This window comes from Sinohyriopsis cumingii, chromosome 13 (assembly GCF_028554795.1).
Source record: "Sinohyriopsis cumingii isolate HCF-2022 chromosome 13, ASM2855479v2, whole genome shotgun sequence".
NCBI classification, from domain to species: domain Eukaryota; kingdom Metazoa; phylum Mollusca; class Bivalvia; order Unionida; family Unionidae; genus Sinohyriopsis; species Sinohyriopsis cumingii.
In genome coordinates this window covers 71,113,891-71,136,966 of record NC_142973.1, presented here as the reverse complement: position 1 = coordinate 71,136,966, position 23,076 = coordinate 71,113,891, and the positions used below count along the sequence as shown (strand labels likewise).

The 23,076-nt window shown below is 35.0% G+C and overlaps 1 protein-coding gene across 1 annotated transcript in view; it reads left to right on the top strand.

Moving 5' to 3' along the window:
• Positions 1-22,871, top strand: part of LOC149785812 (adenosylhomocysteinase A-like) — a 42,144-nt gene extending 19,273 nt beyond the window's left edge. The window contains exons 3-9 of the mRNA XM_089979753.1: positions 3,817-3,945; positions 4,838-4,937; positions 7,856-7,968; positions 8,202-8,409; positions 14,107-14,312; positions 18,742-18,936; positions 22,254-22,871. Of these exons, the coding sequence (XP_089835879.1) occupies positions 3,817-3,945; positions 4,838-4,937; positions 7,856-7,968; positions 8,202-8,409; positions 14,107-14,312; positions 18,742-18,936; positions 22,254-22,385 (1,083 nt within the window). The 3' untranslated portion in view covers positions 22,386-22,871. The remainder of the gene's footprint in view (positions 1-3,816; positions 3,946-4,837; positions 4,938-7,855; positions 7,969-8,201; positions 8,410-14,106; positions 14,313-18,741; positions 18,937-22,253) is intronic.
• Positions 22,872-23,076: the final 205 nt, after the last annotated feature.

The following is a 23,076-nucleotide window of genomic DNA, read 5'->3' as shown; positions in this document are numbered from 1 at the left end:
ACAAACTGGTTTCAAAGTGTCCAAAGTTGACTTCCGAGGTCGGCTTGTTTTGTAAAAAATAAATAACCTTTTCTGTCATGTCCTGTCAGTAAGTGCAAAGAACGAGTTTGCTGCTCACTACCAGTTGTTTATTCTGCACCTGGGCTTCTATTTGCTTGGCATCTGTAAGTATAATACAAACTGGTCTTCATGTCTGTGGGTAAATAATACACACAGCAACTTGCTTTTTTGTAACCCGTGCTAGCAAAAAGATTTTCACTTGCACTCAGGTGAATGTGTTGACAAATAATGATTTTTATTTGCAATATACTGCCATATAGTTGACCTGGATGCAATTTAGTTTGTTATTTTGTACCTAATACCGTGTCATGTGTGAATGACAGTTGTCTTCAAAATATCGGTTGATTATTTCTCTCACCTGTGAATTTGTTTGATCCAGTTTTCAGTCGGATAACATTCAAACCTTTGAGCACAACCAAACAAGATTTGTTTCTCAATGTTCATGTCAATGAACCTGTTGTGTTTTATCGGGCATAGGGGATACATGCTACAGTATGGAAGCTTAAGCTACATACTTGGTGGATACATTTTATTCTATAATGCTCATGATGAAGAAAAAAGGAATAAATGATAACAAAGTGTTTCTTTTTTTAAAATATCAAACAAGCCTTTTGTTTATCTATTTTATTGCAACGTGCAGTGGGGTCGGGCACATAATCAATTTTGTTAAGTCTTGGGATATATGACCTACGTGAAAAGTTTCACCATAAGTTCTGGGACAGGAAAAAAATAATAATTTTACCGTGTTTCAACATGTACAAAAATAGTTCTCTATAATTTTTTAAATGGCCAAAATAACCAGTGAGGAAACCCAGGAGATTCAAAATATGAAACTGTAGAATGCCAAATTAAAACAAGTTTAAACATTTATTCAATTTTTCATATCATTAGGATTGTTCTGAATAAAATGATACATTCATATTGATGTTATGCATGAAAATAAGCTAATCATGCTTATTTTGCTCTTGCTTACATAATTTGCCATGATGCATGTTTGTGTGAGTAGTGACCTTAATTATGGGGAAACTAGAAGTCTTAGAATATAGGAATATAGTCAACTTAAATTTAAAACTGTTGCATTAAGTAACAGAAATGTGTAGTGAAAATGTTGTCATTTATTTGCAATGACGTTAAAAAAATGACAAAGCAAATTTGCTTCTATATTAAACAATAAGCAAATATTTTAACCCTTGACCTTTATGAACTGCATGTGTTGTACCCCTTTTCAAACTGTAAAATTTATTGTTGATATCTCAGGAATAATTTTAGTTAGTTTCGTGTTTCTGTCTTTCAACATAACATTGGTTGCTATGTTGACAAAATGTATGCATTTTTAAAAGCTCACTTTGCATCATAAGGAGGTGGGGCTGGGCTTGTGAGACTGACACTAACAATGTTCTGTGGGAGGAAATAAGGAGAATTATTGATACGTAATATTTTCATGCTTACAACTGAAATGTTTCAGCCAAAATAAAATCTTACAATAATACCTTTGTCCTCTTTAAGGGGGCGCTTACCAGTTACCTCTCCCTCGATAACTCGTGCACATCGGGGTAAAAAAACAGACTGCTCTGTAAGTGAGGGTGCGCGTTACCAGACAAAGCTCTTAAGTTAGATTGGCACATTTTACTTATAATTACAATGTAATAAGCAGGTTCCTGAGTTATCGAGGGAGTGGTGTATTATGTACTTTTGAGAGAATGACGTATACAAGGTGAAGTTGTTTGCATTTGAAACATGCACAGTGGAGAGAATGTTGGCATATCCCCATGCTACTGTGATGTAATGTGGCTGACATTTCTTTGGATATTTTACTTGTGGATATTGTAAATGATCTAGGCACACTGCTAACTAAAATGATTGCTCCCTTGTGCTCGGAAAATCATCATGAATTAGTCTAAATTATACTCTCATTAGCAGCAATTAAAATAGTGAAATTAAATTTTCCAGACTAGACAAAACCAACTTGTGAAAGTGTAATGAATGAGTTACAAATAAAAAAAAATGTAAAAAGGTTATCGGCTCTTTTTTTAAAAAAGAATTTACTTAAGTTCAGGAAGTGAAAATGACCAAGTGTAAAGGTTCATGTCTGGAGTAAGGCCAAGCTGTATACTCTATAACCCATAGTACACACATCAATCAAACAGCAAAATAAAGAGAATTGAAGGTTCTTTGAACAATACCTAAGTGTAAAGTGTTGAATTTTGAATTACCTTAAAGTTGAGTGCATTGAGCATTAAAATTTTTATCCAATTTAAGCCAAAAAAGTCTTTGTGAAGGGTCACTTCAACCTTTCTCTTTTAACCCACCCACCCTCATGTCTGTGTTAAAACTTGAAAGGCTAACATCTATTATGATTCATTGAGATTCAACCAGAGCATTAGTATGCTATCCTGCTCAGTGAGATTCAACCAGAGCATTTGTATGCTATCCTGCTCAGTGAGATTCAACCAGAGCATTGGTATGCTATCCTGCTCAGTGAGATTCAACCAGAGCATTGGTACGCCATCATGAGAAAGTAAACATTTGAGCTACCAACCATAACCGCATGATGGGAACCAAAGTCAAATTATCATTTTCAAAGGGAAATTGATATGCATGGAAGTTTAGAGAATCTAAGCGGTCTAAAATCTGACAAAAGAAATGATTATTTTGGGGAAAAATTTAGGAACCACTGCATACATTTGGCCAGAGTAAATTGAGGCATACTCTCTAGAAGTAATGTGAATTTAAAGTGAAGACCTTGGTCAAAATTCTTTAGACTGAAATCCTAAGAGAAGTTTGGCTCCAAGGAAGCCTAAAAGGAATATTGCTTTCCTCATTAAACAAGAAAAAAGGACCAGGTGGCAGTCTTGTATAAAAAGAGAGGGTTTACAGCTAGGATGCAGTTTCTGAAAGAACAGCATTAAGGTATGCAATTTTAATTTTTTACATAATATTCTAACACAAATTGAGTTATTGTCCTTAACTTACAGCTAGATTCAGAAGAGTATGTTCTGTGACTGCAACTTGTCCGAGTTTCTGTGATATGTGGTACAATCTTAGTTTTACCAAGGCTGTAATATATTTCCATAATGTTTAAAATGTAATGCTGGAGATTGGGCAGAAATGTTTGATTTTTGCAAAACAGGTCAATGTCAGTCATCTTAGAGAATGTAATTACAGAATTTTAATTTTTGTTTTTGTTTGTGGTTATGAAAACTTTTTTATTTTTTTATGATAGACTATACAATCTCAAAGCTTGTCTCTTGCAGAGGAAAACTGGATGCTATTTTTAAAAAATGTGTTTAAATGTTGGAGATGGTACATGTCAGATCTAACTTGTATGAATGCCAGACTTTTTTCTTCAAATTTAATTTGAAATTTTTGATAATTTGACAACCTGATGTTTTATGGCCAAGGGAAAAGTTATCATTACTTGTTTATTTATATCACTTGTATATTGAGCAACCTCCATTTACTGTAAATGTCACCTCCTTTAAATAGAATCTTAGAGACAGCTTTTCTTTCCTCATTTCTTTGATCTCTTAGCTCTCAAAGGCCGGCTCACTTTCCTAGCCAGAATGCATCCATCACATAGGTGGTTGGCTAAGCCTTCCTGCATAGCACCTGTCACATAGCTGTTTGTCAGTACACTTGCTGTAATTTGTACTGTTTAGTAGGAGTTGGATATGCCACCAGTTAACCCTATCCCAGTATGGCTGGCTTGGAAACCTTGCACATTGATATTATGATCTGTTACCTTTTTTTTTGTAGGTGCAATGGTCCAGTTGTAACATATTTTCAACACAAGACTTTGCAGCAGCAGCCATTGCTAAAACTGGAGTCCCTGTGTATGCCTGGAAGGGGGAGACGGATGAAGAATATATCTGGTGTATTGAACAGGCAAGCCACCCGATTTTAAGTTCCAGGTCTCCCAAGTTGTTGCTTGTAATTTTAAAAAACTATTATAATAGGATTTGTCAGTAGCTGTTAAATTTTGAATGGTTTCAGAAACAATTTATAAAAAAATTCAACAGTGAACATTCATAACCATCAGTGATAATAAGAATTGATGGATTGAAGATATGGGCTTTGAATTATAATGTATTTTATTAGGTAATTTAAATTCTGCAAATGTTTATAGATTAATTTGCTTTCATGTGGATCCGTTCTTGTGTTTAAAAACGTATTTATTAGTACTTGTAGTAATAAATATGGCATTTACAAGAAAAACAATTTAAATTTGTTTTGGAATTCATAATGTGTAGAAACCAACAAGTTCAAGAAAATTGGTTCCCACAAATACGAGTGAATACACAACATGCAATGTTCTTTCCTGACTTACTGAAGTTTTCAGCCAGGAGAAATGGATGCAAAGTCATTGTCAAGTTGACCCCAATAAGGCACCTAAGACCTTCTGGAATCCCTTCAAAGCCTATGGAAGTGAAGGCCCTTTATTAACTTTAAGACACTGGCATCAAAGGCATGCATTCTGAAAGTTGCATGTTTTAATCATAAATGATGACATGTTTACAGTATTTCATTTTAAGATGTATACAGATCAATAGATGTCACTGTTAAAATAATTTAGGTTGCAGAGAAAGTCATCTTTATGCTGGAACACGCATATATGTTAATAAAAATTTGAGCACATATTTAGTAAGCACGGGTACCACATTTGACCATTCTAATTTGATCGAATAATGTAGGTTTGTTTATAAAGCATCTTTTGCTAGAATTAAAGCAGTCCTTGGCAGTACAGTTAAGATGATGCAGTTTGTTCATTCTTGTATAGACCCTGATATTTCCTGATGGTGAGCCACTTAACATGATCCTGGATGATGGCGGAGATCTGACCAATCTAATACACGAGAGGTTTCCACATCTACTTCCAGGTAAGTCACCCAAAGGATTTATCAGGTAGGTAATAATAACCTGTTTTTGTGTATTTTCTACCTTTGTTTTATGTATTTTAGGTCGTTGTCAGCTACAGTCTATTTAAATTTTGAAATAAAATTCACGTTGCCTACCATATTTACAGGTCCACTCTGAGCCTAGTGTGTACAAGAAGTGAATTAAATCAGGCTGGTATACTGAAAATCATCATAGTTTTAAGAGTTATTTGAGTTTAATAGATTAAGCATAATCATGACAGAAATGAAACATAAGATTGTACAAGTGTGTTGCTGTTAAAATGAATGAAAGTTTTTGAAAATTTCTCTTTAATAACAGGGCTGATCAGATTTTATTTTCACCCACTTGGCCAAGAGAAGCGGTTTCAGAAAAATACCCACCTTACTTTTTTTTTGTTCCAAAATTGTAAAAATTGCCAAAATTTGAAGTGTATGCTATTTAATCCACAGAAATAACAAATGAAATGTACAGATTATTTATCAAAAGAATATTGGCTGATCCTACACATTTGGCTGCTTGATTTGAAAAAAATCTGTTCATGTCTACTGTGAGGACCAGCCATAAGCCAACAGCTGATAGCTGTGTCTTGGTTAAAGTCCCAAAGTTTTGGTCTATTTATTGAATTTTTCATTAGTATTTGTAAAGTCTCTTGGTTTAAAGAATGAAGTCTCAATTAAGTTCATTAAATGAAATCCTCGTTCACACCTGTCAGTGGATGGGCTTATTGCATACACGAGTCCTCATGGTTTGCAAAACAGACTGAGCAAAGGTGGAGTGTTCACTACGAGTGTTCCAAGAATGTCAAAATGTGGACCCAGTGATCGATTGTATGCCCGCATCTTGACTTTAAACACTGCTGATGAGTAGAATTATAATATTCCTTTATGAAAACAGGGTTAGAAGTAGACCTTAAGCCTATTTAAAAATGTGACATTAGAAACTTTTTTTAAAAAACTATTTTAAAAAAAAGAAACGTAAAAATTAGAAAAGTGATAAAGGCTCTGTCCCAACTCGACAAAGTTTTTTGCAGTTTTAAGTTGGTCTACCCTAGTGGTTGGGGGAAAAAAGCATGAATTTCTTAAGTGTTTGTTGGTATATTTTTTAAATTGTTTATTAATTTTTTACTTGCTCCTTATTTCATTTTATTTAGGATCAAACTGAAAGCATACTTTATCAAATTTTAAATGTTATTCTCACCATGGAGATAATCTTATAACTACTTTTTTTAAACCTGAATTGTTTTTTAAAACTTCGTATTTAAAAAATTTAGTTTCACTTTTGTCCCTGTAAAAATAACTGCAACATAATTCAGAAGAACCTGCAAGTCTCTAATTCATCAGGGCTGCCCTCTAAGGAGGAAAGTGCTCTGATTATTGACAAACACACTGGTTAAATTTTCAGCTTGTGCCAATATGGAATATTGTTTACAATAACTGCGAAAGATCTGTTCTTCCAAGTCAATAAATTCAAGCCAGGGTACCAATCAACCCAATGCGGCTGAAAATGTCTTTCATTTAGTTGTTTGAAATTTTTAGCTGCAAGAGATTCTGGCTTGTCTCTTAGAGAAATACTTACTTCCTACCACTAAGTGGTCATAACATACAATTTTGTCTTTATATATATGAACAGATACAGCTCATTAATTAGCATAATTATTTCACTTTAAACACAATATGGCACATGGAGTTTAATACTCAGTATAATTAATTAAAAATTAGAAAATCATTTACTGTCATTTAATCAGTTCATAAATGAACCAACACTAATGTCATGCAGGTTCCTTTCAATAATATAATTACACTTGATGATTTAAAATCAGAAAGCCATTCATGAGGACCTGGTTTAAGTAAATACAACAGAGTTGCTTAAAACATAAAACACTGTTAATTAACCATACTGGCTTTTTGTTTGACGTTTTGATTTCTTGATAGCTTAGCTCAAAATGCACTTGAGCAGTGTTGGAATGTGCGCGCTCGAAACAGTTCTCATTGACCACCTGTATGTGTGATATAGGATGTAAATGTATACATGGAAAGGGGTAGAATCGAGGCATGAATGGTCAGATAAAGTGTTATGTATATCTCTACACATACATGCCAATTATTAGGCTTTTAAATTATTTTTAAAGTTTTACAAAACTTGGTTTTGCTTCTTTCTGTTACTTAGCTTAAGATAGATAGATTTTAGGGTTTAACCCCATTTTCAGCACAAGATAGGCTATACATGGCGGCCAGTATAAATGGAGGAAGAATCCCGGGAAAACCCCGGAAAGAACTACTAACCAACGAAAAGCTGCTAGCAAGCTTTCTCACATACCCACATTAGCTGAATCTGAGATTTGAACCCACGCAGAGGTGAGATGGCAGTGATCCTTAACTGTGAGCGCTTTAGACCATTCTGCCACTCTGTACCCCATTTAATTTAAGATCATAGATTCATAATGAAAGTGATTAAAGAATGAAAATACAGACTTGCCGTCTTTTTAACATTGGAACTTGCCAGACTTCAAAAATGAGTAGCCTGGGACATTGGATTTTATCATCTGGCAAACTTTGGGAAAATGTTAAGCTTATGGATAATTTTGTGATTTACAGTACATTGAGGGTAGCTTTATTTTCCTACGTCATGAATTTTAAAATTTATGGTGTGAAATGTGTAATAATTCTAAAACTTGCTGTGCAAGTAGTAGACAACATATATTTGAATGCCTCACCACAAGTATTTAATTCATCATCAGTCCACATGGTAGTCCATTACTCCATCATAAAGTTTTTATTCAGGGTCAGTTTTCAGGCATTGTGATGGGGCATCCCTGTTCTGTGAACTTAATTTCTAGCCAATCACATGTCCTTTGCTGGAAATTTTAACTATAAGTGATATGGATGCACTTGTTTTTCAGGTATCAGGGGGCTGAGTGAGGAAACGACAACAGGTGTACACAATTTGTACAGAATGATGAAGGATGGAAAACTAAAAGTGCCAGCTATTAACGTAAATGATTCCGTAACCAAGGTGAATAATCTCTGAGTTATGTGACAAACTTGATACATACTCAATAATTCTAAATGTTATTTTCTGGAGGCAGTGTTTGAGGAGGAAGAGCATGATGTATCATTTTATCAGTTAAGAAGTTGTTACTAGATAGTACAGTATTTTACTTAACCACCAGAAGCATTCCTTACATAAATTTAAACCTTCAAATTTTGCAGTATTCGGTGATCTTTTTACTTGGTTATACTTTTCAGAGCAAATTTGATAACTTGTATGGCTGCCGTGAGTCCCTAGTAGATGGGATCAAGAGGGCCACAGATGTGATGTTGGCTGGGAAGGTGGCTGTAGTAGCTGGGTATGGTGATGTGGGCAAGGGCTGTGCTCAGGCTCTACGGGCATTTGGTGCCAGGGTTATCATCACAGAAATTGACCCAATTATTGCCTTGCAAGCAGCAATGGAAGGTGAGAGGTCATTGCCTGTTAATCGAACCCTTACTATAAATTTTATGGCAAAACATTTGTTCCAATTCGAGTATGAAAACTACATCAATTTAATTCCTGCATCATTTTTACTTGTAGCAATTTATCATTAAAAATTAATTTCTACATTGGCCAAAATTTCTTATCAAAATTACTGGCTAAGTCCTCTCTGATAATGACCCTGGAAAAAACCTTTGATTCTTGATATTTTGCCATTGTTATATTTCAGTGACTGTGTTGGCACTTGCAATTGACAAATCATTTGCAATCAAAATGCAACGAAAACGATGAATTGGGCTGTTAAAATTTGTGGCTTATGCTTTCATCTGTAGATTTTCACCTTTGGTGCTGGTGTCATGTATTTTTGAGGTTGTGTGTGTGTGTGTGTATGTATATATATATATATATATATATATATATATATATGAGAGGAACAAAGTAACATGCAGAAATGCACAGTTCATTGTAAAACTCCAGCCTTAAAAGTTTGAAAAGAAAAGGTTAAAGACAGGGGGAAATTATAAAATCAAATTTTAGTTGGTGATGGGTGATGACTAAAGTCAGAAGCCAACTCCTGATAGGAAAATGTCATGATGTAGACCTTTTCTGGTACAGTAGATTAATGTACGTGTTGAAATACCTCTGCCCCCACTGCTTGCAGTGAGGATACGAGTTTGATCCTGTCCTTCCATTCATCCCCCCATCCCCTAAAAAGCATTCGGAAAGCAGGAATGGCAATCTTTTGTGAGGTTATCACTACCAAAAACTTTCATTATTCTCTAGGTACAACCACAATAGTCTGGTTCCCAGCTTCGTTTGCTCCATGCCTTGTCCTCCGCTATAAATCGGGTGATTGCTAGCACTATATTGTCATGTGATCAAAATAAATGGAGAGATCTAGATAATCTAACCGTGGCACATTTATTCTATTTGTTAGGGACACCCATGTGAACTTTACTAATACTTTCGATTTGAACTATAGCAGTTATCTTAACTACCAATTTGATCATATATTTATTTTTACAAATATTTTAACTAGTAGGCAAAGATGAAGGAAAAGGGTGCACACAAGGATATTTTGTTGATATTGCACATTTTGCAGTTTCATCTATAAAAAAATTCCTTCTCCAGTTGATTTCTTGCTAAATGTTACATCAAAATTGATTTGAAGTGATGTATGACATCCTAAATATAGCCAAACGTTAAGACAAAAATAGTGCCACTCTTTTATGTCATCTAAAATATTGAGTCCGGATTCCTATGCATGTGTGGATGTGCTTGTGTGTTTTTCTCACTTTAACAATTTTCCATATCTACAGTGTGGTAGTTTATAGTGATGGTCTAACACTGGGGCATCATGCCACAGACATGTAGTATCATGTCCCACTCGCATATCCTGATACCAGGCTGACAAGTCCTAACACTAAATCTTAATGCTGAGTGGCATGACTCGGCCAGGGTTCAAACCTGTGACCTCCCACGTCTGAGGTACAAATCTTGTAAAGGTCTGAAAAAGTTATTATGGAAACTGGTAACATGAATGCCCTTTGCATTTGGGAGAGGTATTAGTATACTAAAGTTTGAGTATTTTAACCTTGTTAGGTCAATAATTTTATTTAAAAAAATTCCTGGAAATTTGTGTTAAGGTCTAGAACTTGTGGCAGGAACTTTGGTTAGTGTATTTTGGTGGCTTTTGCAGTTGACGGGTGTTGACTTTAAAACTTTGTTGTACACAATTTGGTACTTTTTGTTGGAACACCTGGACTGTTCTGTGGTCAGACGTGTTTTTATGCCCAATCTCGATATTACTCCCAGTGCCACTCCATCACATGTGGTTAATGCTGCATTTCTTTAATTCCCTCCAATAAGTTTCTGTTATTGGAGTTAAAAGATGAGGGCCATGGAAGTAGCATCTATTGTTTTCAAGTTTATTTCCACTTTGGAATATAAACAGTCCAGTTCCCAACATCAGGACAAGTATGTCATCATAGATATTTTTTCTGTATTACCGGTATTAGTAACACTCCTTGCAACATCTGAAATCTACATGGCTTCTATCACACATGCCAATCAGTATGCTTTTGGCGTAATCATTCACTTCTTTTCACCAAATTACTTGCGTGAGCTTGTATATGGATTACGCTTTTCAGCACATCTTTTTAATTCTGTTAAATTTGAGAAAATTATGTGCAATAAGGATTTTTGCTGTTTAAGAAATTTTTAGTCATATCACTATGATGTATGCAGTGTGGTAGTTTATAGTGATGTCTAGCTCTGGGGCATCATGCCCCACCCAGTCACATCCTGACACCAGGCTGACCAGTCCTAAGACTAACCTCTTAATGCTGAGTGCCTAGCGAGGCAGCTGTTACACCATTTTTGTAAGTCCTGGATATGACTTGGCCAGGGTTTGAACCCACAACCTCCCGCTTCCGAGGCAGACGCTCTAACCACTAGGCCACTGGAGCAGTGAAGAATATTCTAAGACTGCTGCATAAGAATAGTGCAAGAGCTAATTTGTCTGTCTTAGGTCTATGTATACTCCCAACTATTTATAGCAACTGTATATATGACCCCATTTCCAAGATAACAAGCAGGTCTCTTTACTTTGAAGCTTTTGTCAGATTCATTATATTTGAAAATCGAAATGGGCTTTTTATGGTTTGACTTCTGGAGGGTTCTTTAAAAACTTTTAAAAGGAGAATTCAACACCACTTACAAATTTTTAAAGAAGAACGTGAGAGTGATGCAATACAGCACGCAAATAGAGCTCTTCATTATAGGAATTTGTGGACTTTAAGATCTTTGTCAAAAGTTAGATATGTTGCCTAGTGAAATTGAGTGTTGAATATATAAAAAAATTCATTATGTTGTTTGTATTTTGGTTCTAATCCATGTGGATTTTGCTAATTTAGTATTTTGACATGCAAATCCAGGTTATTAGTAAAAATGAATGTTCATTTTTCATGCAGTGTACTGTAATTATGGCATATATTTAACTATGATGCTGTAGCCTCGATAAAATAGGGGTAATAACATTAGTACTAGTAATGTGTAGATTACCTTTTGTGCTCAGATTACAACTAAATTGATGCTTATACCACTTTGTTGGCATGTGTGGTTTATTGATCATTTCCCGCAATCATCTAGCTAAATGCATTTTAAAAACAAGCAAAGAACAACAAACAGACATATATATAGTATATTCTAGGTAAAAGTCTTTATTTTATAATTAATTGCTGACTTCAACACCCACAATACCATAGTACTCCATGCTATGTATCACAAAATATGAACTATCAAATATTATTTTATCAATGTACCAGTACTAAAACAATCTGTTTTCAATATTGCAAAAAATGCCCCTTCCCTTCCCTCCCCCCCCCCCCCATTATATCAACTTAAAAATGCAAGTTTTAGCAACAGTAACTGTTACTGGCAGAAAGTTTTCAGTCCTACATGTATGGACCCATGTTTCTCTCTGTACATATGCATATATAGACCAGTGCTACTCTCACACATATACATGTAACTGGGAAGAATAATTTTAAGTCTGAAAGTATTCATAACTTCAACTATGGACATATTTTCTTCACAACATTTTTCTCTTTCAGACAACCAAAATAGATTCGGGTACATTTGATACGAAATTTTTCAGAGCAATCCTATTTTCAGCCACTGAAATAGCAAAGTCCTTATGAAAATGTATTTATAATGTACTTTTTACTTCTTTCATTGTTTATATTTCCTCCAGCTGTACTACAGTTTCTCCAACAGATACAACCATGTCACTTGACAAGAATATTTTCCTTATAAAAGTCAGGATTTTGAACAAACAAGGTATTTTGACAAGTACTGTATGCTCATACCAAAAATAGGTCACTGTGACCCATATCTCACACTTCAGTTTTGTGGTTAAGTTTATTTCTCTACTTCTGTTCATGTTAGAATCAGCAAACTTGACGATTGCAGGTGTCTGTTAGTTAGTACCACACCCTTGCAACAAATAATCACCTACATTTGACATCTCACTAACTTGGGTTAAGTTTTTCTGTTCAGACCACATAGGCTTTTTGCACCATCTATTTATATATATATATATATATATATATATATATATATATATATATATATATATATATATATATATATATATATATATATATATATATATATATATATTGTTGAAACCATCCAATATGACTGTCACAGGGACTAATTTGAAAATTGTCACTCAAGAATGAGATTTCAACACTTGGCATTTATAAGGAAGATAAGGTCCTATCCTGAAACCATTGAAATTCTTTCAGTCAGTTGTGCGAGTACCATTTGTTTAAATGGAATAGCCCTGAGCACAAGTACAAAATTGAATAAACCAATGTACACACTCACGGAGGATAAACAAGTTGTATCTTTGCTGTATGTAGGTTACCTTGGAAAAACTGTAATAGGACCAAGTTCTTGCATATGTTGTGTATTTCTAATTTTTCTGATGTTTTTTAATGAACCCTCCAATGAGGGTAAAACATTGTTTTCCCTCAAAGGGGTTTAACTCTTACATTTCCTTGAAGATTGTTGATTGGGTGTTATCACATGGTGAAAAAAATACTGATTTAGTTTGAAACTGCAGAACAGTGTAGCAAAATGGCTGAGATAAGGTTACATGTCATAAAAAGTCATTGAACATGTGTTATATATACATTTTCTAATCTTTCTATTATTTCAAATGAAATAATCAAGACCACTTAAACCAATGATTCTCAACTCTTGGGTTACAACCCAAAACTTTTGCCATGCTGTTTTGAGTGGTTCAAATTAACAAATTCAGAATTTCTTACCAAAGTGGGTTTTTTTTTAACCATCCGTGGGACTTTAGACTAACACTAGAAACTTAATCTTGGTTGCCACCTAAAAAGGTAAAAAACTGCTGACTTCAGCATAGTGTCATCTATTTATGTATACCATATCTACTTAACTAACAAATACCCCTTCATAAATTTAAGGAACTCTAGTCTGCCATGAGACAACTGTATGCACATCTTTATTTGTTCTGGTTAAAAACAAATTTCTTTCCCAAGTATTGTTTGTGTTTATACACTTAACCCATATATCTTTAATTAACCTAACGTGCCTAAGTGTGCATAAGTGTTTCAGAATAACTTTAAATTATCTAGTGTTTCATTTCAAAGAATGTCAAAAAGAAAAGAAATGTTTTACTTCACGGCATTCAGCGTGTCTCATAGCATTAGCCATTGATGCAAACTTCTTTTGAAGACATGAAATCACATGTATCTTTTACTTGTCTTGGTGACATTGTTGTGATATATATTGTAGTGCCGACAAGTATCCTGATTCATATTATGTTACATTGATGGCTCTACCCAGCTTTGTTGCTCCAACACTTGTAACCATGCTTCAGTGAACTGGCCTTTCAGAATATAGAACATGAATGGATTTATGGATTTACAACTAACATGGGTCATAGACACGATCTGTATAATTAGTTGGACTTGAGTAAAAAAGTAGATAAGTGTATACATGCCAGCAAATGTTTTAAAAGTAAAACCTGATTTCAGATGGATTGATTTGAGCATAGATTTTATCCTTGTTGATCTGTTCCATGTTTTGATATTCATTCACTTTAATTTGGCTCAAGTATGTTGATTATTTTCATTACAGGCTACGAAGTAACAACCATAGACGAAGCCATCCCTAAAGCCCGAATATTCGTCACGGCAACAGGCTGTAAAGATATCATACAGGGCAGACACTTTGAGTTAATGCTGGAAGATACCATAGTTTGTAACATTGGTCATTTTGACTGTGAAGTGGAAGTTAAATGGTTGAATGAAAACTGTGTCAAGAAAGAACAGATAAAACCACAGGTATAACTAGACATAGTTGTGTTCATGCAGAACAGATAAAACGACAGTTATAACTAGACATTTGTGTTCTTGTAAAACACCCACTCGGATATAAACGGAATGTATGCAGATGTGTTGTAACAGAATGTGCTGACATGTCTTTGATGCAAACAGTATTGACCTTGATCTGCTGGTACAGATTGTAAAAGCAATTTAGGTTTACACAGATGCCAAATCTATATCAACAGATTGCATCATACACGTATGCCAAACCCATATCAACACAGATTGTGTCATACATGTATGCCAAACCTATATCAACACAGATTGCATCATACACGTATGCCAAACCTATATCAACACATGTAGCAAATCGATCTGTCTAGGTAGAGCCCTAGTTGCACCCTGTTTTTAAATGGGATTCTTCACAAATGTGGCAACTACAAATTACATTCCTCAGTTTGTTTTTCTTTTGTATAATTTGTTATTACAATTACATATAGGGGTATCGTAACACAGCAGTCACTGTTCCAGTAGTGTCAGCAGTTTAATGTTTAGCTTTTCATTTGCTCACTCTCCATAGATTCGCATCATATTTGGCATGAAGGTGCTGTGACAATTCAAGACATGCACACTCTACCTTTTCACCTTGCAATCAGAATCACATATTGTAAGGCATTGCTTCAATTGTGCGTTTGACTTGCATATCATTGTCTCCTTACAATAATGTCTTGGGCAACCTCATTTATATGACTTGTTTCCCTACTTGTGTTGAAGCAAATTTTTTAGCATGAGAATAGCTCTGTTGACTTTGGGTACTTAACATTAAATCCTTCTTGTTATAAATAACATTAATTAGGTCCAGATTTATACACCTTTTTCGCAAGATCTAATTAGGGCCCTGCTCAATGAAGTCAGCTGAGCCAGGTAGTAATTATGTTTATCCAGATCTGTCCATCAGTAAATTGGTTTCTGGAAAATAATTTCGCTCAGAATTGTGACATTTCAACCAAATTATTTGGTTTTGTATTAACGAAATCTTGTTATCATTTGATTTTCAACCTTTTCTATGTGCAGAGATGTTTCCAGTGTACGATTCTTGCAAAATTTGTACGAGTGAATGCTCATGGAAAACAGTGATGTGTGAGAACTTGCACAAATTAGCTTCAAGTGATGCACATGAAAATGTACTCTGCACAGTATAGTTTTATATAGCTGTTCACCCTTAAGTGCTAGAACCTTGCATCAAGAAAGTTGTACAGTTGTGCATGTATAAAATGGTCCATCTAGAAGACCCATAACAACTGATTCCCAGTGTGCTTCATCTTTAGGTGATTCATTGGAAAATAGTGGCTGATCATAGGCAGTTTATTTTTAATGTTATTAGAGTATTGAGGTTGGGAAAGTGTTAATTGAGATACCTATGATTTTTAACCTGAAAATGGTGTTAAATGCGAGTCCAAAATACATGATGGATGAACAAGAATTGACAGTATGTTTGGTCAGTCCCTCATTTCAGTGGTATTTTTGAAATTAAATGTTGAAAAGGCAGACAAACAAGCTGAATTAAAATAGACAATTTAAAAGTTTAATTTTCATTTCCTTGTCAGTTAACCCTGCAAGATCATGAGCTACAAAACCATATAGCTCTGGCATAAAGTTTACATTAAATCTGATAAATAAGAATCTAAAAATAAAGTTAAGAAGTAGATATTTGATCAAAATACCAGTTTTAACAGTAAGCTATGGCATTAATGGATTTAAAATCCTAATACAGCATTACTGAATAGTAAATCCAGCATAGAAGTTATAGACCTGATTTTTCTCAGTTTTTAAGTGGAATTCCCCTTTTCTCCTGACTTAATCCAATTTTTCTTGATATAGTCCTTTTTTTTAATAATTATAATCTTCGCTGCCCCTCGAGACCCCTTTGGGGGAGGAACCCCAAACCCCCCATTCAAATTTTCAGCTTTTTTTTGTGGAATACCAAAATTATATCTGTAGTTAGTAGTGTGCTAAATTTACAAAGTTGAACTTTGACAGAGCTTATGTTAGTGAATCTCATAGTTTGGAGCAGAGGTATCCAAAAAACAATAAAGTAGTTTTCAGACTTGTTGCAGGGTTTAATGCCATTTTTCAGCAAAAGATAGGCTGTACATGGCAGCCAGTATAAATGATGGCTGAAGAACCCGGAAAGAATAACCGACCCACGAGAAGCTACTGTCGAGCTTTCTCACATACCCATGTTGGCCAAATCCGAGACTTCAACCCACGCAGACAGGTGAGATGGCAGTGATCCACAACATTGAGCGCTTTAGACCAGTTGGCCACTGAGGGCACCTTCAAACTTGTTACAAGTGGCTAAGGTGGCTATATATATATATATATGCCCCTTTAGACAGCAGACTTTGAAAGGGGGTTCTCAATGCAGAACAAGTTTCATAGACAGATAAGGAATAGATTAAGCTCAGAAACAATCAACAAATGTTTATACGGCTAGAGGCAACGTCTTTTAAAGATTTTGATTTCAATATGGGTCTTACAGTGGAGCAGGTAGAAAGATATGGAGATTGAAGTGTTTTGTAAATATTCAAATCTGGACCTTTCTTCTCCCCTCATTTTTGTTCTACTCCCTTATTTTTGTGAGAAGGTGGGAAATCTCTTATGATACTGTCCTGGGAGCCTCTCTGGTGGAAGATTTATGGCCCTTGATTGTCCATCTTTCTAAATTTATTCCTGCAGATTAACTTTACCAAGATTTGTTGGATTTAAATCAGATCTGGCCTGCGTCTTGATTTTGACAAGACCTTGAATAAATGATTTGTAGTTTTACATTCAGGGATTTAATGATCCCAGATTGTGAATGTTTTCTTTGGTTTCTGCAGCATAACTTTGCCAAGGCTTGTTGGATTTCAATCACATTTGGCATGCAGTTTATTATCTCTTGCGGAGGGCATATTGCTCCATTACACTTTCCTGTAAGCAGGATTGCTGAAAACTATTGAGCCACATCAGACCAAATTTGATTAGTAGTGAACAAGTTATTTCACTTTTTACACATTTTTGAATGTTTGGGACATTTCTTTACATTTTGGCAGACATTACATCATGTAAGATACAGATAGAATTGGGCAGATTATAAGATAACTGGTAAAAATCTTGTTATAGCTTTTCCTCAGTGGATGGTTATATTTGACATGGAATTTCCACAGAAACATTTCTGATTTTTGTCCAAAATGAAAATGGTGTTGATCTGACTTTTAAAAAAATGGCTGCCACATTTTCTAAACAGATGCATTAAGATAAGTAGTGGAATCCTTAATGAAAATGAATAAAATGTAGTTCATCCTTTATTAAAACAATGTCAATCCAACATCTTAAGACATCCTCTGGCTCCTCATGAATGGTTGTATGGACATGGATTATCGCTTAAAGATAAATTCAAAGTTAATTTATCCCTAGTACCAGGTTAAAGATTCAAGGCCATAAGAATTATTTTTTGCACTGCAAGAGTGAGATGATTTCAGTACACAGTCGTTACAAAGAATAAAAGCAGGCAAAAAGTGGCCTTCTGTAAAATTGCTAGTGTTTTATTCTATTCTGACCACAGGAGTGTTGCTCTATTTTTGCCACTAGAGTTTTTCTTCATTTTGGCCACTAGAGTGTTACTCCTTTTGGCTGGTATAGTGTGGCTCTCTTTTGGGCAGGAGAGTGTTGCTTCCTTTTGTCCAGGAGAGGTTACTCCATTTTGGCCAAGATTGTTGCTCCCTTTTGGTTGGTATGTGAGAAAGCTTGCCAGTAGCTTCTTGCGAGTTGGTTGTTCTTTCCAGGGTTTTCTCGGGTTCTTCCTCCACCATTAATACTGGCTGCCATGTATAGCCTATCGTGTGCTGAAAAATGACGTTAAACCCCACAACTACTACTTCCATTTTGGCCAGGAGAGTTTTCATTCCTTTTAGTGACTCTTAAGAACTTGATTTCTACATTGTAATTTATTTTATTCACATCACATCATTCATAAGGCAACCAATTTTGTTTTATTTCAAAATTATTATGCCAGTGTAATGTCATTTCAAAACATCATGTACAAAGCATACATCTAATTTTTTTTATTATTGCACTTCATTCATTTCAGTACACCAGTTTGCAGTATGGTGAATCAGATCTGATTTTCATTGATAAAGTCTTCAAATGCAGGTTTTAAAAATTACATAATTTATATATTTAGCTCCACATGACCCACAAAGATGAACCTTTAGTTTCTTGTCAAACTTTATTTTATATCACCTGGTTAATATAGAATTTCTTTCTAGTATAGTTGGCATTTAAATGTTTCAAGTGGATGCTTCATCATTTGGTACTTAAAGACCAAGCCCCAAATATTTACAAATAACATTAAATTTGTTGATGTGCAAGCAATGTGCTTATTGGGAGAATTTTGTAATTTTAGGTCGACAGATACACCTTGAAGAATGGCCGCCACATCATTCTGTTGGCTGAAGGTCGTCTAGTCAACCTTGGGTGTGCACATGGTCACCCCAGTTTTGTAATGAGCAACTCCTTCACAAACCAGATTCTTGCCCAGATCGAGCTGTGGACAAAACATGACCAGTACAAAATTGGAGTCCACATGCTGCCCAAAAAGGTAATCAGAACTTAAAAATCTTATCTGTAGGAATGAAACATTTGTTTTTAAATTTTTGCAAGGTTCCTTGTCCATCTTTCTGTTACCAATTTCATTTCTGCACAGTAACGTTTGCTGTCTGTGATCTAGTTGCCAAACTTTGTCAGTGGCTTGCATTTGAGGTAAGGGAAAACTCTGTAAAATTTAGGTTCAAAGGTGAAGATCACTGTACTGAAAGAAGTAAAATGATTTAACACAATAATTAAGTTCACCATCTTCGGTTTCCCAACTTTATGGATGACTTGTCCTTGGAGTAAAGAAGCCAATCAGTTTTTGGTTAAAATGTCGAAGTCAACGTGCCTCCAAGGAAAATGCATTTATGCAGAATAACTTTTGTTCAAGAGTAACTTCCTTGATCAAACTTTGTTTCACTTGCCCTTAAGGTAACAAATAAACCTACGAGTTATGGGATCTAAAGGTCAGAGGTCATAACTTGGCAAGCTAATAAGAAAATAATGGTTTCTTTGTATTAAAGAGGTCTGTATCATTGAGATATCAGATAAAAACATTGAGTGAGATGCGCATCTGTGAGGCTAGCTTGCATCTGATTAGTTGCACTTTTAACTCCACAGATATTAATGACCTGATTGGATTTGCTTGTTACCATTTATATTAAATAGACTTGTATTCAGCTTGGTAAATGAACTTGTATTATTATAGTCTTATGTTGTATAATAGGTGAGGGTGAGACATAGCTGCCAACCCTCACGAATTTGGTGTGAATTTGACTTTTTCAGCGATTCACGGATTCACGCCACAAGCTAAAAATTCACGAATTCTCCAATCCTCAATTATTTTAAATCTTTATTAAAATAACCGATTTCCTGTTAAGCGCTACTCATGATATTCGCAGTTGCCGAAACGGTCCGGTACTGCTGGTCGCGATATTAGATTTACAGTTGATTTGTACAGTTGGCCGGTATCAAGCATTTTAGCCTATTTTAATCTATAAGAGTAGTTTTACAAATGCTTTTGAGAGAAACTGGGGCCTAACCGGAATTTTGCTCCGTGCATGCGTCACCAACACTGATTTGAGTTGCCATTCAGCTTCGCATGTAAGATCTTGAAAATGTCTTCACCACCAAGGAAAAAAAAATATGTTACCCAAAAAGTGAAGTTTAATTTGGAATATGTCAAAAATTGGCCGTGCATTCTGCCATTAAACATTGATATTCATCATGCTTTTTGCACTCAGTGTGCCATCGCAGAGACGATGCGAGGAAGCACATCAGTTGCAAAAAACATGTAGAAGTTGGGAAAATTAAGAATTCGCAGATTTCAGCTCTGGAATATTTTAAGCCATCGGCGGAAGACCTGCAGGCTACCAATGCTGAAGCATTATTTGTGAGTTTTCTTGTCGAACACAATCTACCTTTATCAGCTAAAGACCATGCTAAACATTTGTTCTGACAATGGTTCCCGGACTCGAAAATGGCTTCCAAATTTTCCTGGGGAAGAACCAAGTGCTGCTGTTCCTGTGCATTCCTCACAGCAACAGTGACAGCGAAAGAGTATTTTCTCTAGTGAGGAAATATGACAGACTTTAGGGCCTCCTTAGCTGCAGAAAATTTGTCAGCAATTTTAGTCACCAAGATCAACCAGCAGGCCAGGAGTCTGAACTGTTTAGAAAACAAATTTACAATCAAGCAGTTGAGGAAGTTCAAGTCTGCCACAGTATCATGTCTTGATAAATAAATATTTCTGCATATATGTAGTGTTTTAGTTTTATATTGCGAACTTGATATAGTGTAGTATTGATGGTCAGAGTGGATGGAGTTATTGTCATGGTATTTTTCACTAATTCATGTCCAAATTCATGACTTTTTATCCCTATTTTCACTAATTGTGAGCCTGAAAGGTTGGCAGCTATGGTAAGACCTGCACATGTTGATAATGTAATCTGTTTATGACTGAGGTTGTTTTTCTCCTCTTGAGTAATTATATTCTCATTAAATTTAAAACAGGGAAAGTATCATCCATATCTTGGTAAATTTAGTTATGAGAGGAGTTTGTGAATATTAATTATACCTTGATCTTTGTAACAGTTTTTTTGTCAGACTATATTAAAATGGGTAAAATTGAGTATAAAAGTTGTGAAATATTTTATATAGGATTGTGGGCTTAAAATATTTGATTCACCTGCTAGGTGAAAAGGCCAAGTATAGAGTTATGATCTATGTGAGCAATATCAGACTCACCTGGGCCTCTTGTATATATTTTCTATATTTTTGGAATAAAAGACCTATATTCATTTATTTTGTCATCAAAACCATTTGGACATATTGAGAAATTTTTAAATGACATCAAGCATCTACTAACTCGTCCAACTGCTTTGCATTTAGCTTTACGGTAGTCGTGCAGGAGAGTAATCTCAAGCTGAATTGGGTCTCCTGTTCCAGACATCTGCAAAAAGTAATCGTACATGAAATTTGTTCTATAAGAACAGCTTTTTCTTAAAATTTATACAATGCTGGGTACTTTGATCCCAGTGCATGAGCGATGGAGGTTGGTCTGAAATATGTAAAACAAAATACAGGTGACTCCAGGAAGCTGGAGATGCAACGTGTTTTCTTTGTTGGCAGTGAAAATTGTGCTTTCCGTAGCTACCTTGAGGAAAAATATTTTGGGCTTCTTCCATAAAAACCATTTCATCAATGTAGATAAAACTTGGTGGAAATGTTAAGTATGACAATTTCTTCATAAGTTGTTTTGATGACCTCCCTAAAAACCACGTTGTATAGATACTGGGTACATCTATATTTTTACTAGAGCTTCATAAGATTATTTCATATGACATGTTCTACCAGGGTTGAGTTTTTGGAAACTTCCTAGTTGTTGCTGGGCTAGTCAGCACAATATTGATTACATAGTGTAGTATATCGTGGCAATTGAAAGCTTGAGTTCTAAATTGGTGAATCTAAAGAATTCAGGGAAGATAATTTTGGAAGATAAATTATGAGGTGAAACCACATAAATAGTAAAGATGTTGCACTTATGTAAATTGTTTTTAAGATATGGAGCTATAGAATATAAATCCTAAAAATTTATGGTCAACATTTATTATAATCTCCCATCCAGTCTCCTATATTTTACCTTTAGAATAATGGGAGCCACCAGGTGAGGCATCTTCATTCCACTTGTTCATCTTATTACTGAGTACTTTCAGTCTGAAAGGTGTGGATTTGGTGTATTTAGGCCGGAGAATCGATTATCTTTAATGTTTTATTCCCACTGCTAGCCCCCATATTAAATGTTCTTTCCTTTTTTTTTATTTTTAGCTGGATGAGGCAGTGGCAGCTGCTCATTTGGATCACCTTGGTGTCAAACTGACTAAGTTGTCTGATGACCAGGCCTCCTATCTGGGTTTGCCTAAGGATGGACCTTTCAAACCGGACTTTTACAGATACTAGTCCACAAAACCAATCACAAAAACAAACTGGCTTCTATCATCATTGCCCATTACCTCAAGGATGAGTGATGTTTGAAGGAGTTGCATTCCTTCATGTGTGTGGGACATTTTACGATGATGGCACTGGGCAATGGTGATGACTGAAATCCAGAATGCACTGTTTTAAAGTGCAGCAGCATATTTTCCCTGAATATATGAATAAGTAAAATTTAAAAGGACTTGAGGTGACTTGAGTAAAAGATGCATGCAATTTCTTGTTATTGGGAGTGACACTAGTCAAAATAATTGATAACAAGGTTCGAGTAATGAATGACCATAGTCATTTTCAGAATCAGTCTACCATGTCAAAATTAGTTTTGGTTTTACATACAGATCCAGTTAGTTTAAATTTTCATATTTATTGCTATATCCTAGAGCTTTGAATCCATATTGTATTTATCTGCTCAAATTCATGAGCCTAAATGATAATAAATTTTCTGCCTCTAAATTTAGTAAATTGATTTATTTATAAGCAATAAATTTAAAACATCTATTTAAAAGAAATGTCAATGAGCAAGCTTGCTCTGAAATAAAATATTGTTTTTTCTTAGAGAACAGAAAATGGGGAATAAGAGTTACTTTTGTTTTAAGTCACCTGGCAGTCAGGCCAAGTGAGCTTATGGTGTGGACCTGCATACATTATGCATCATTAG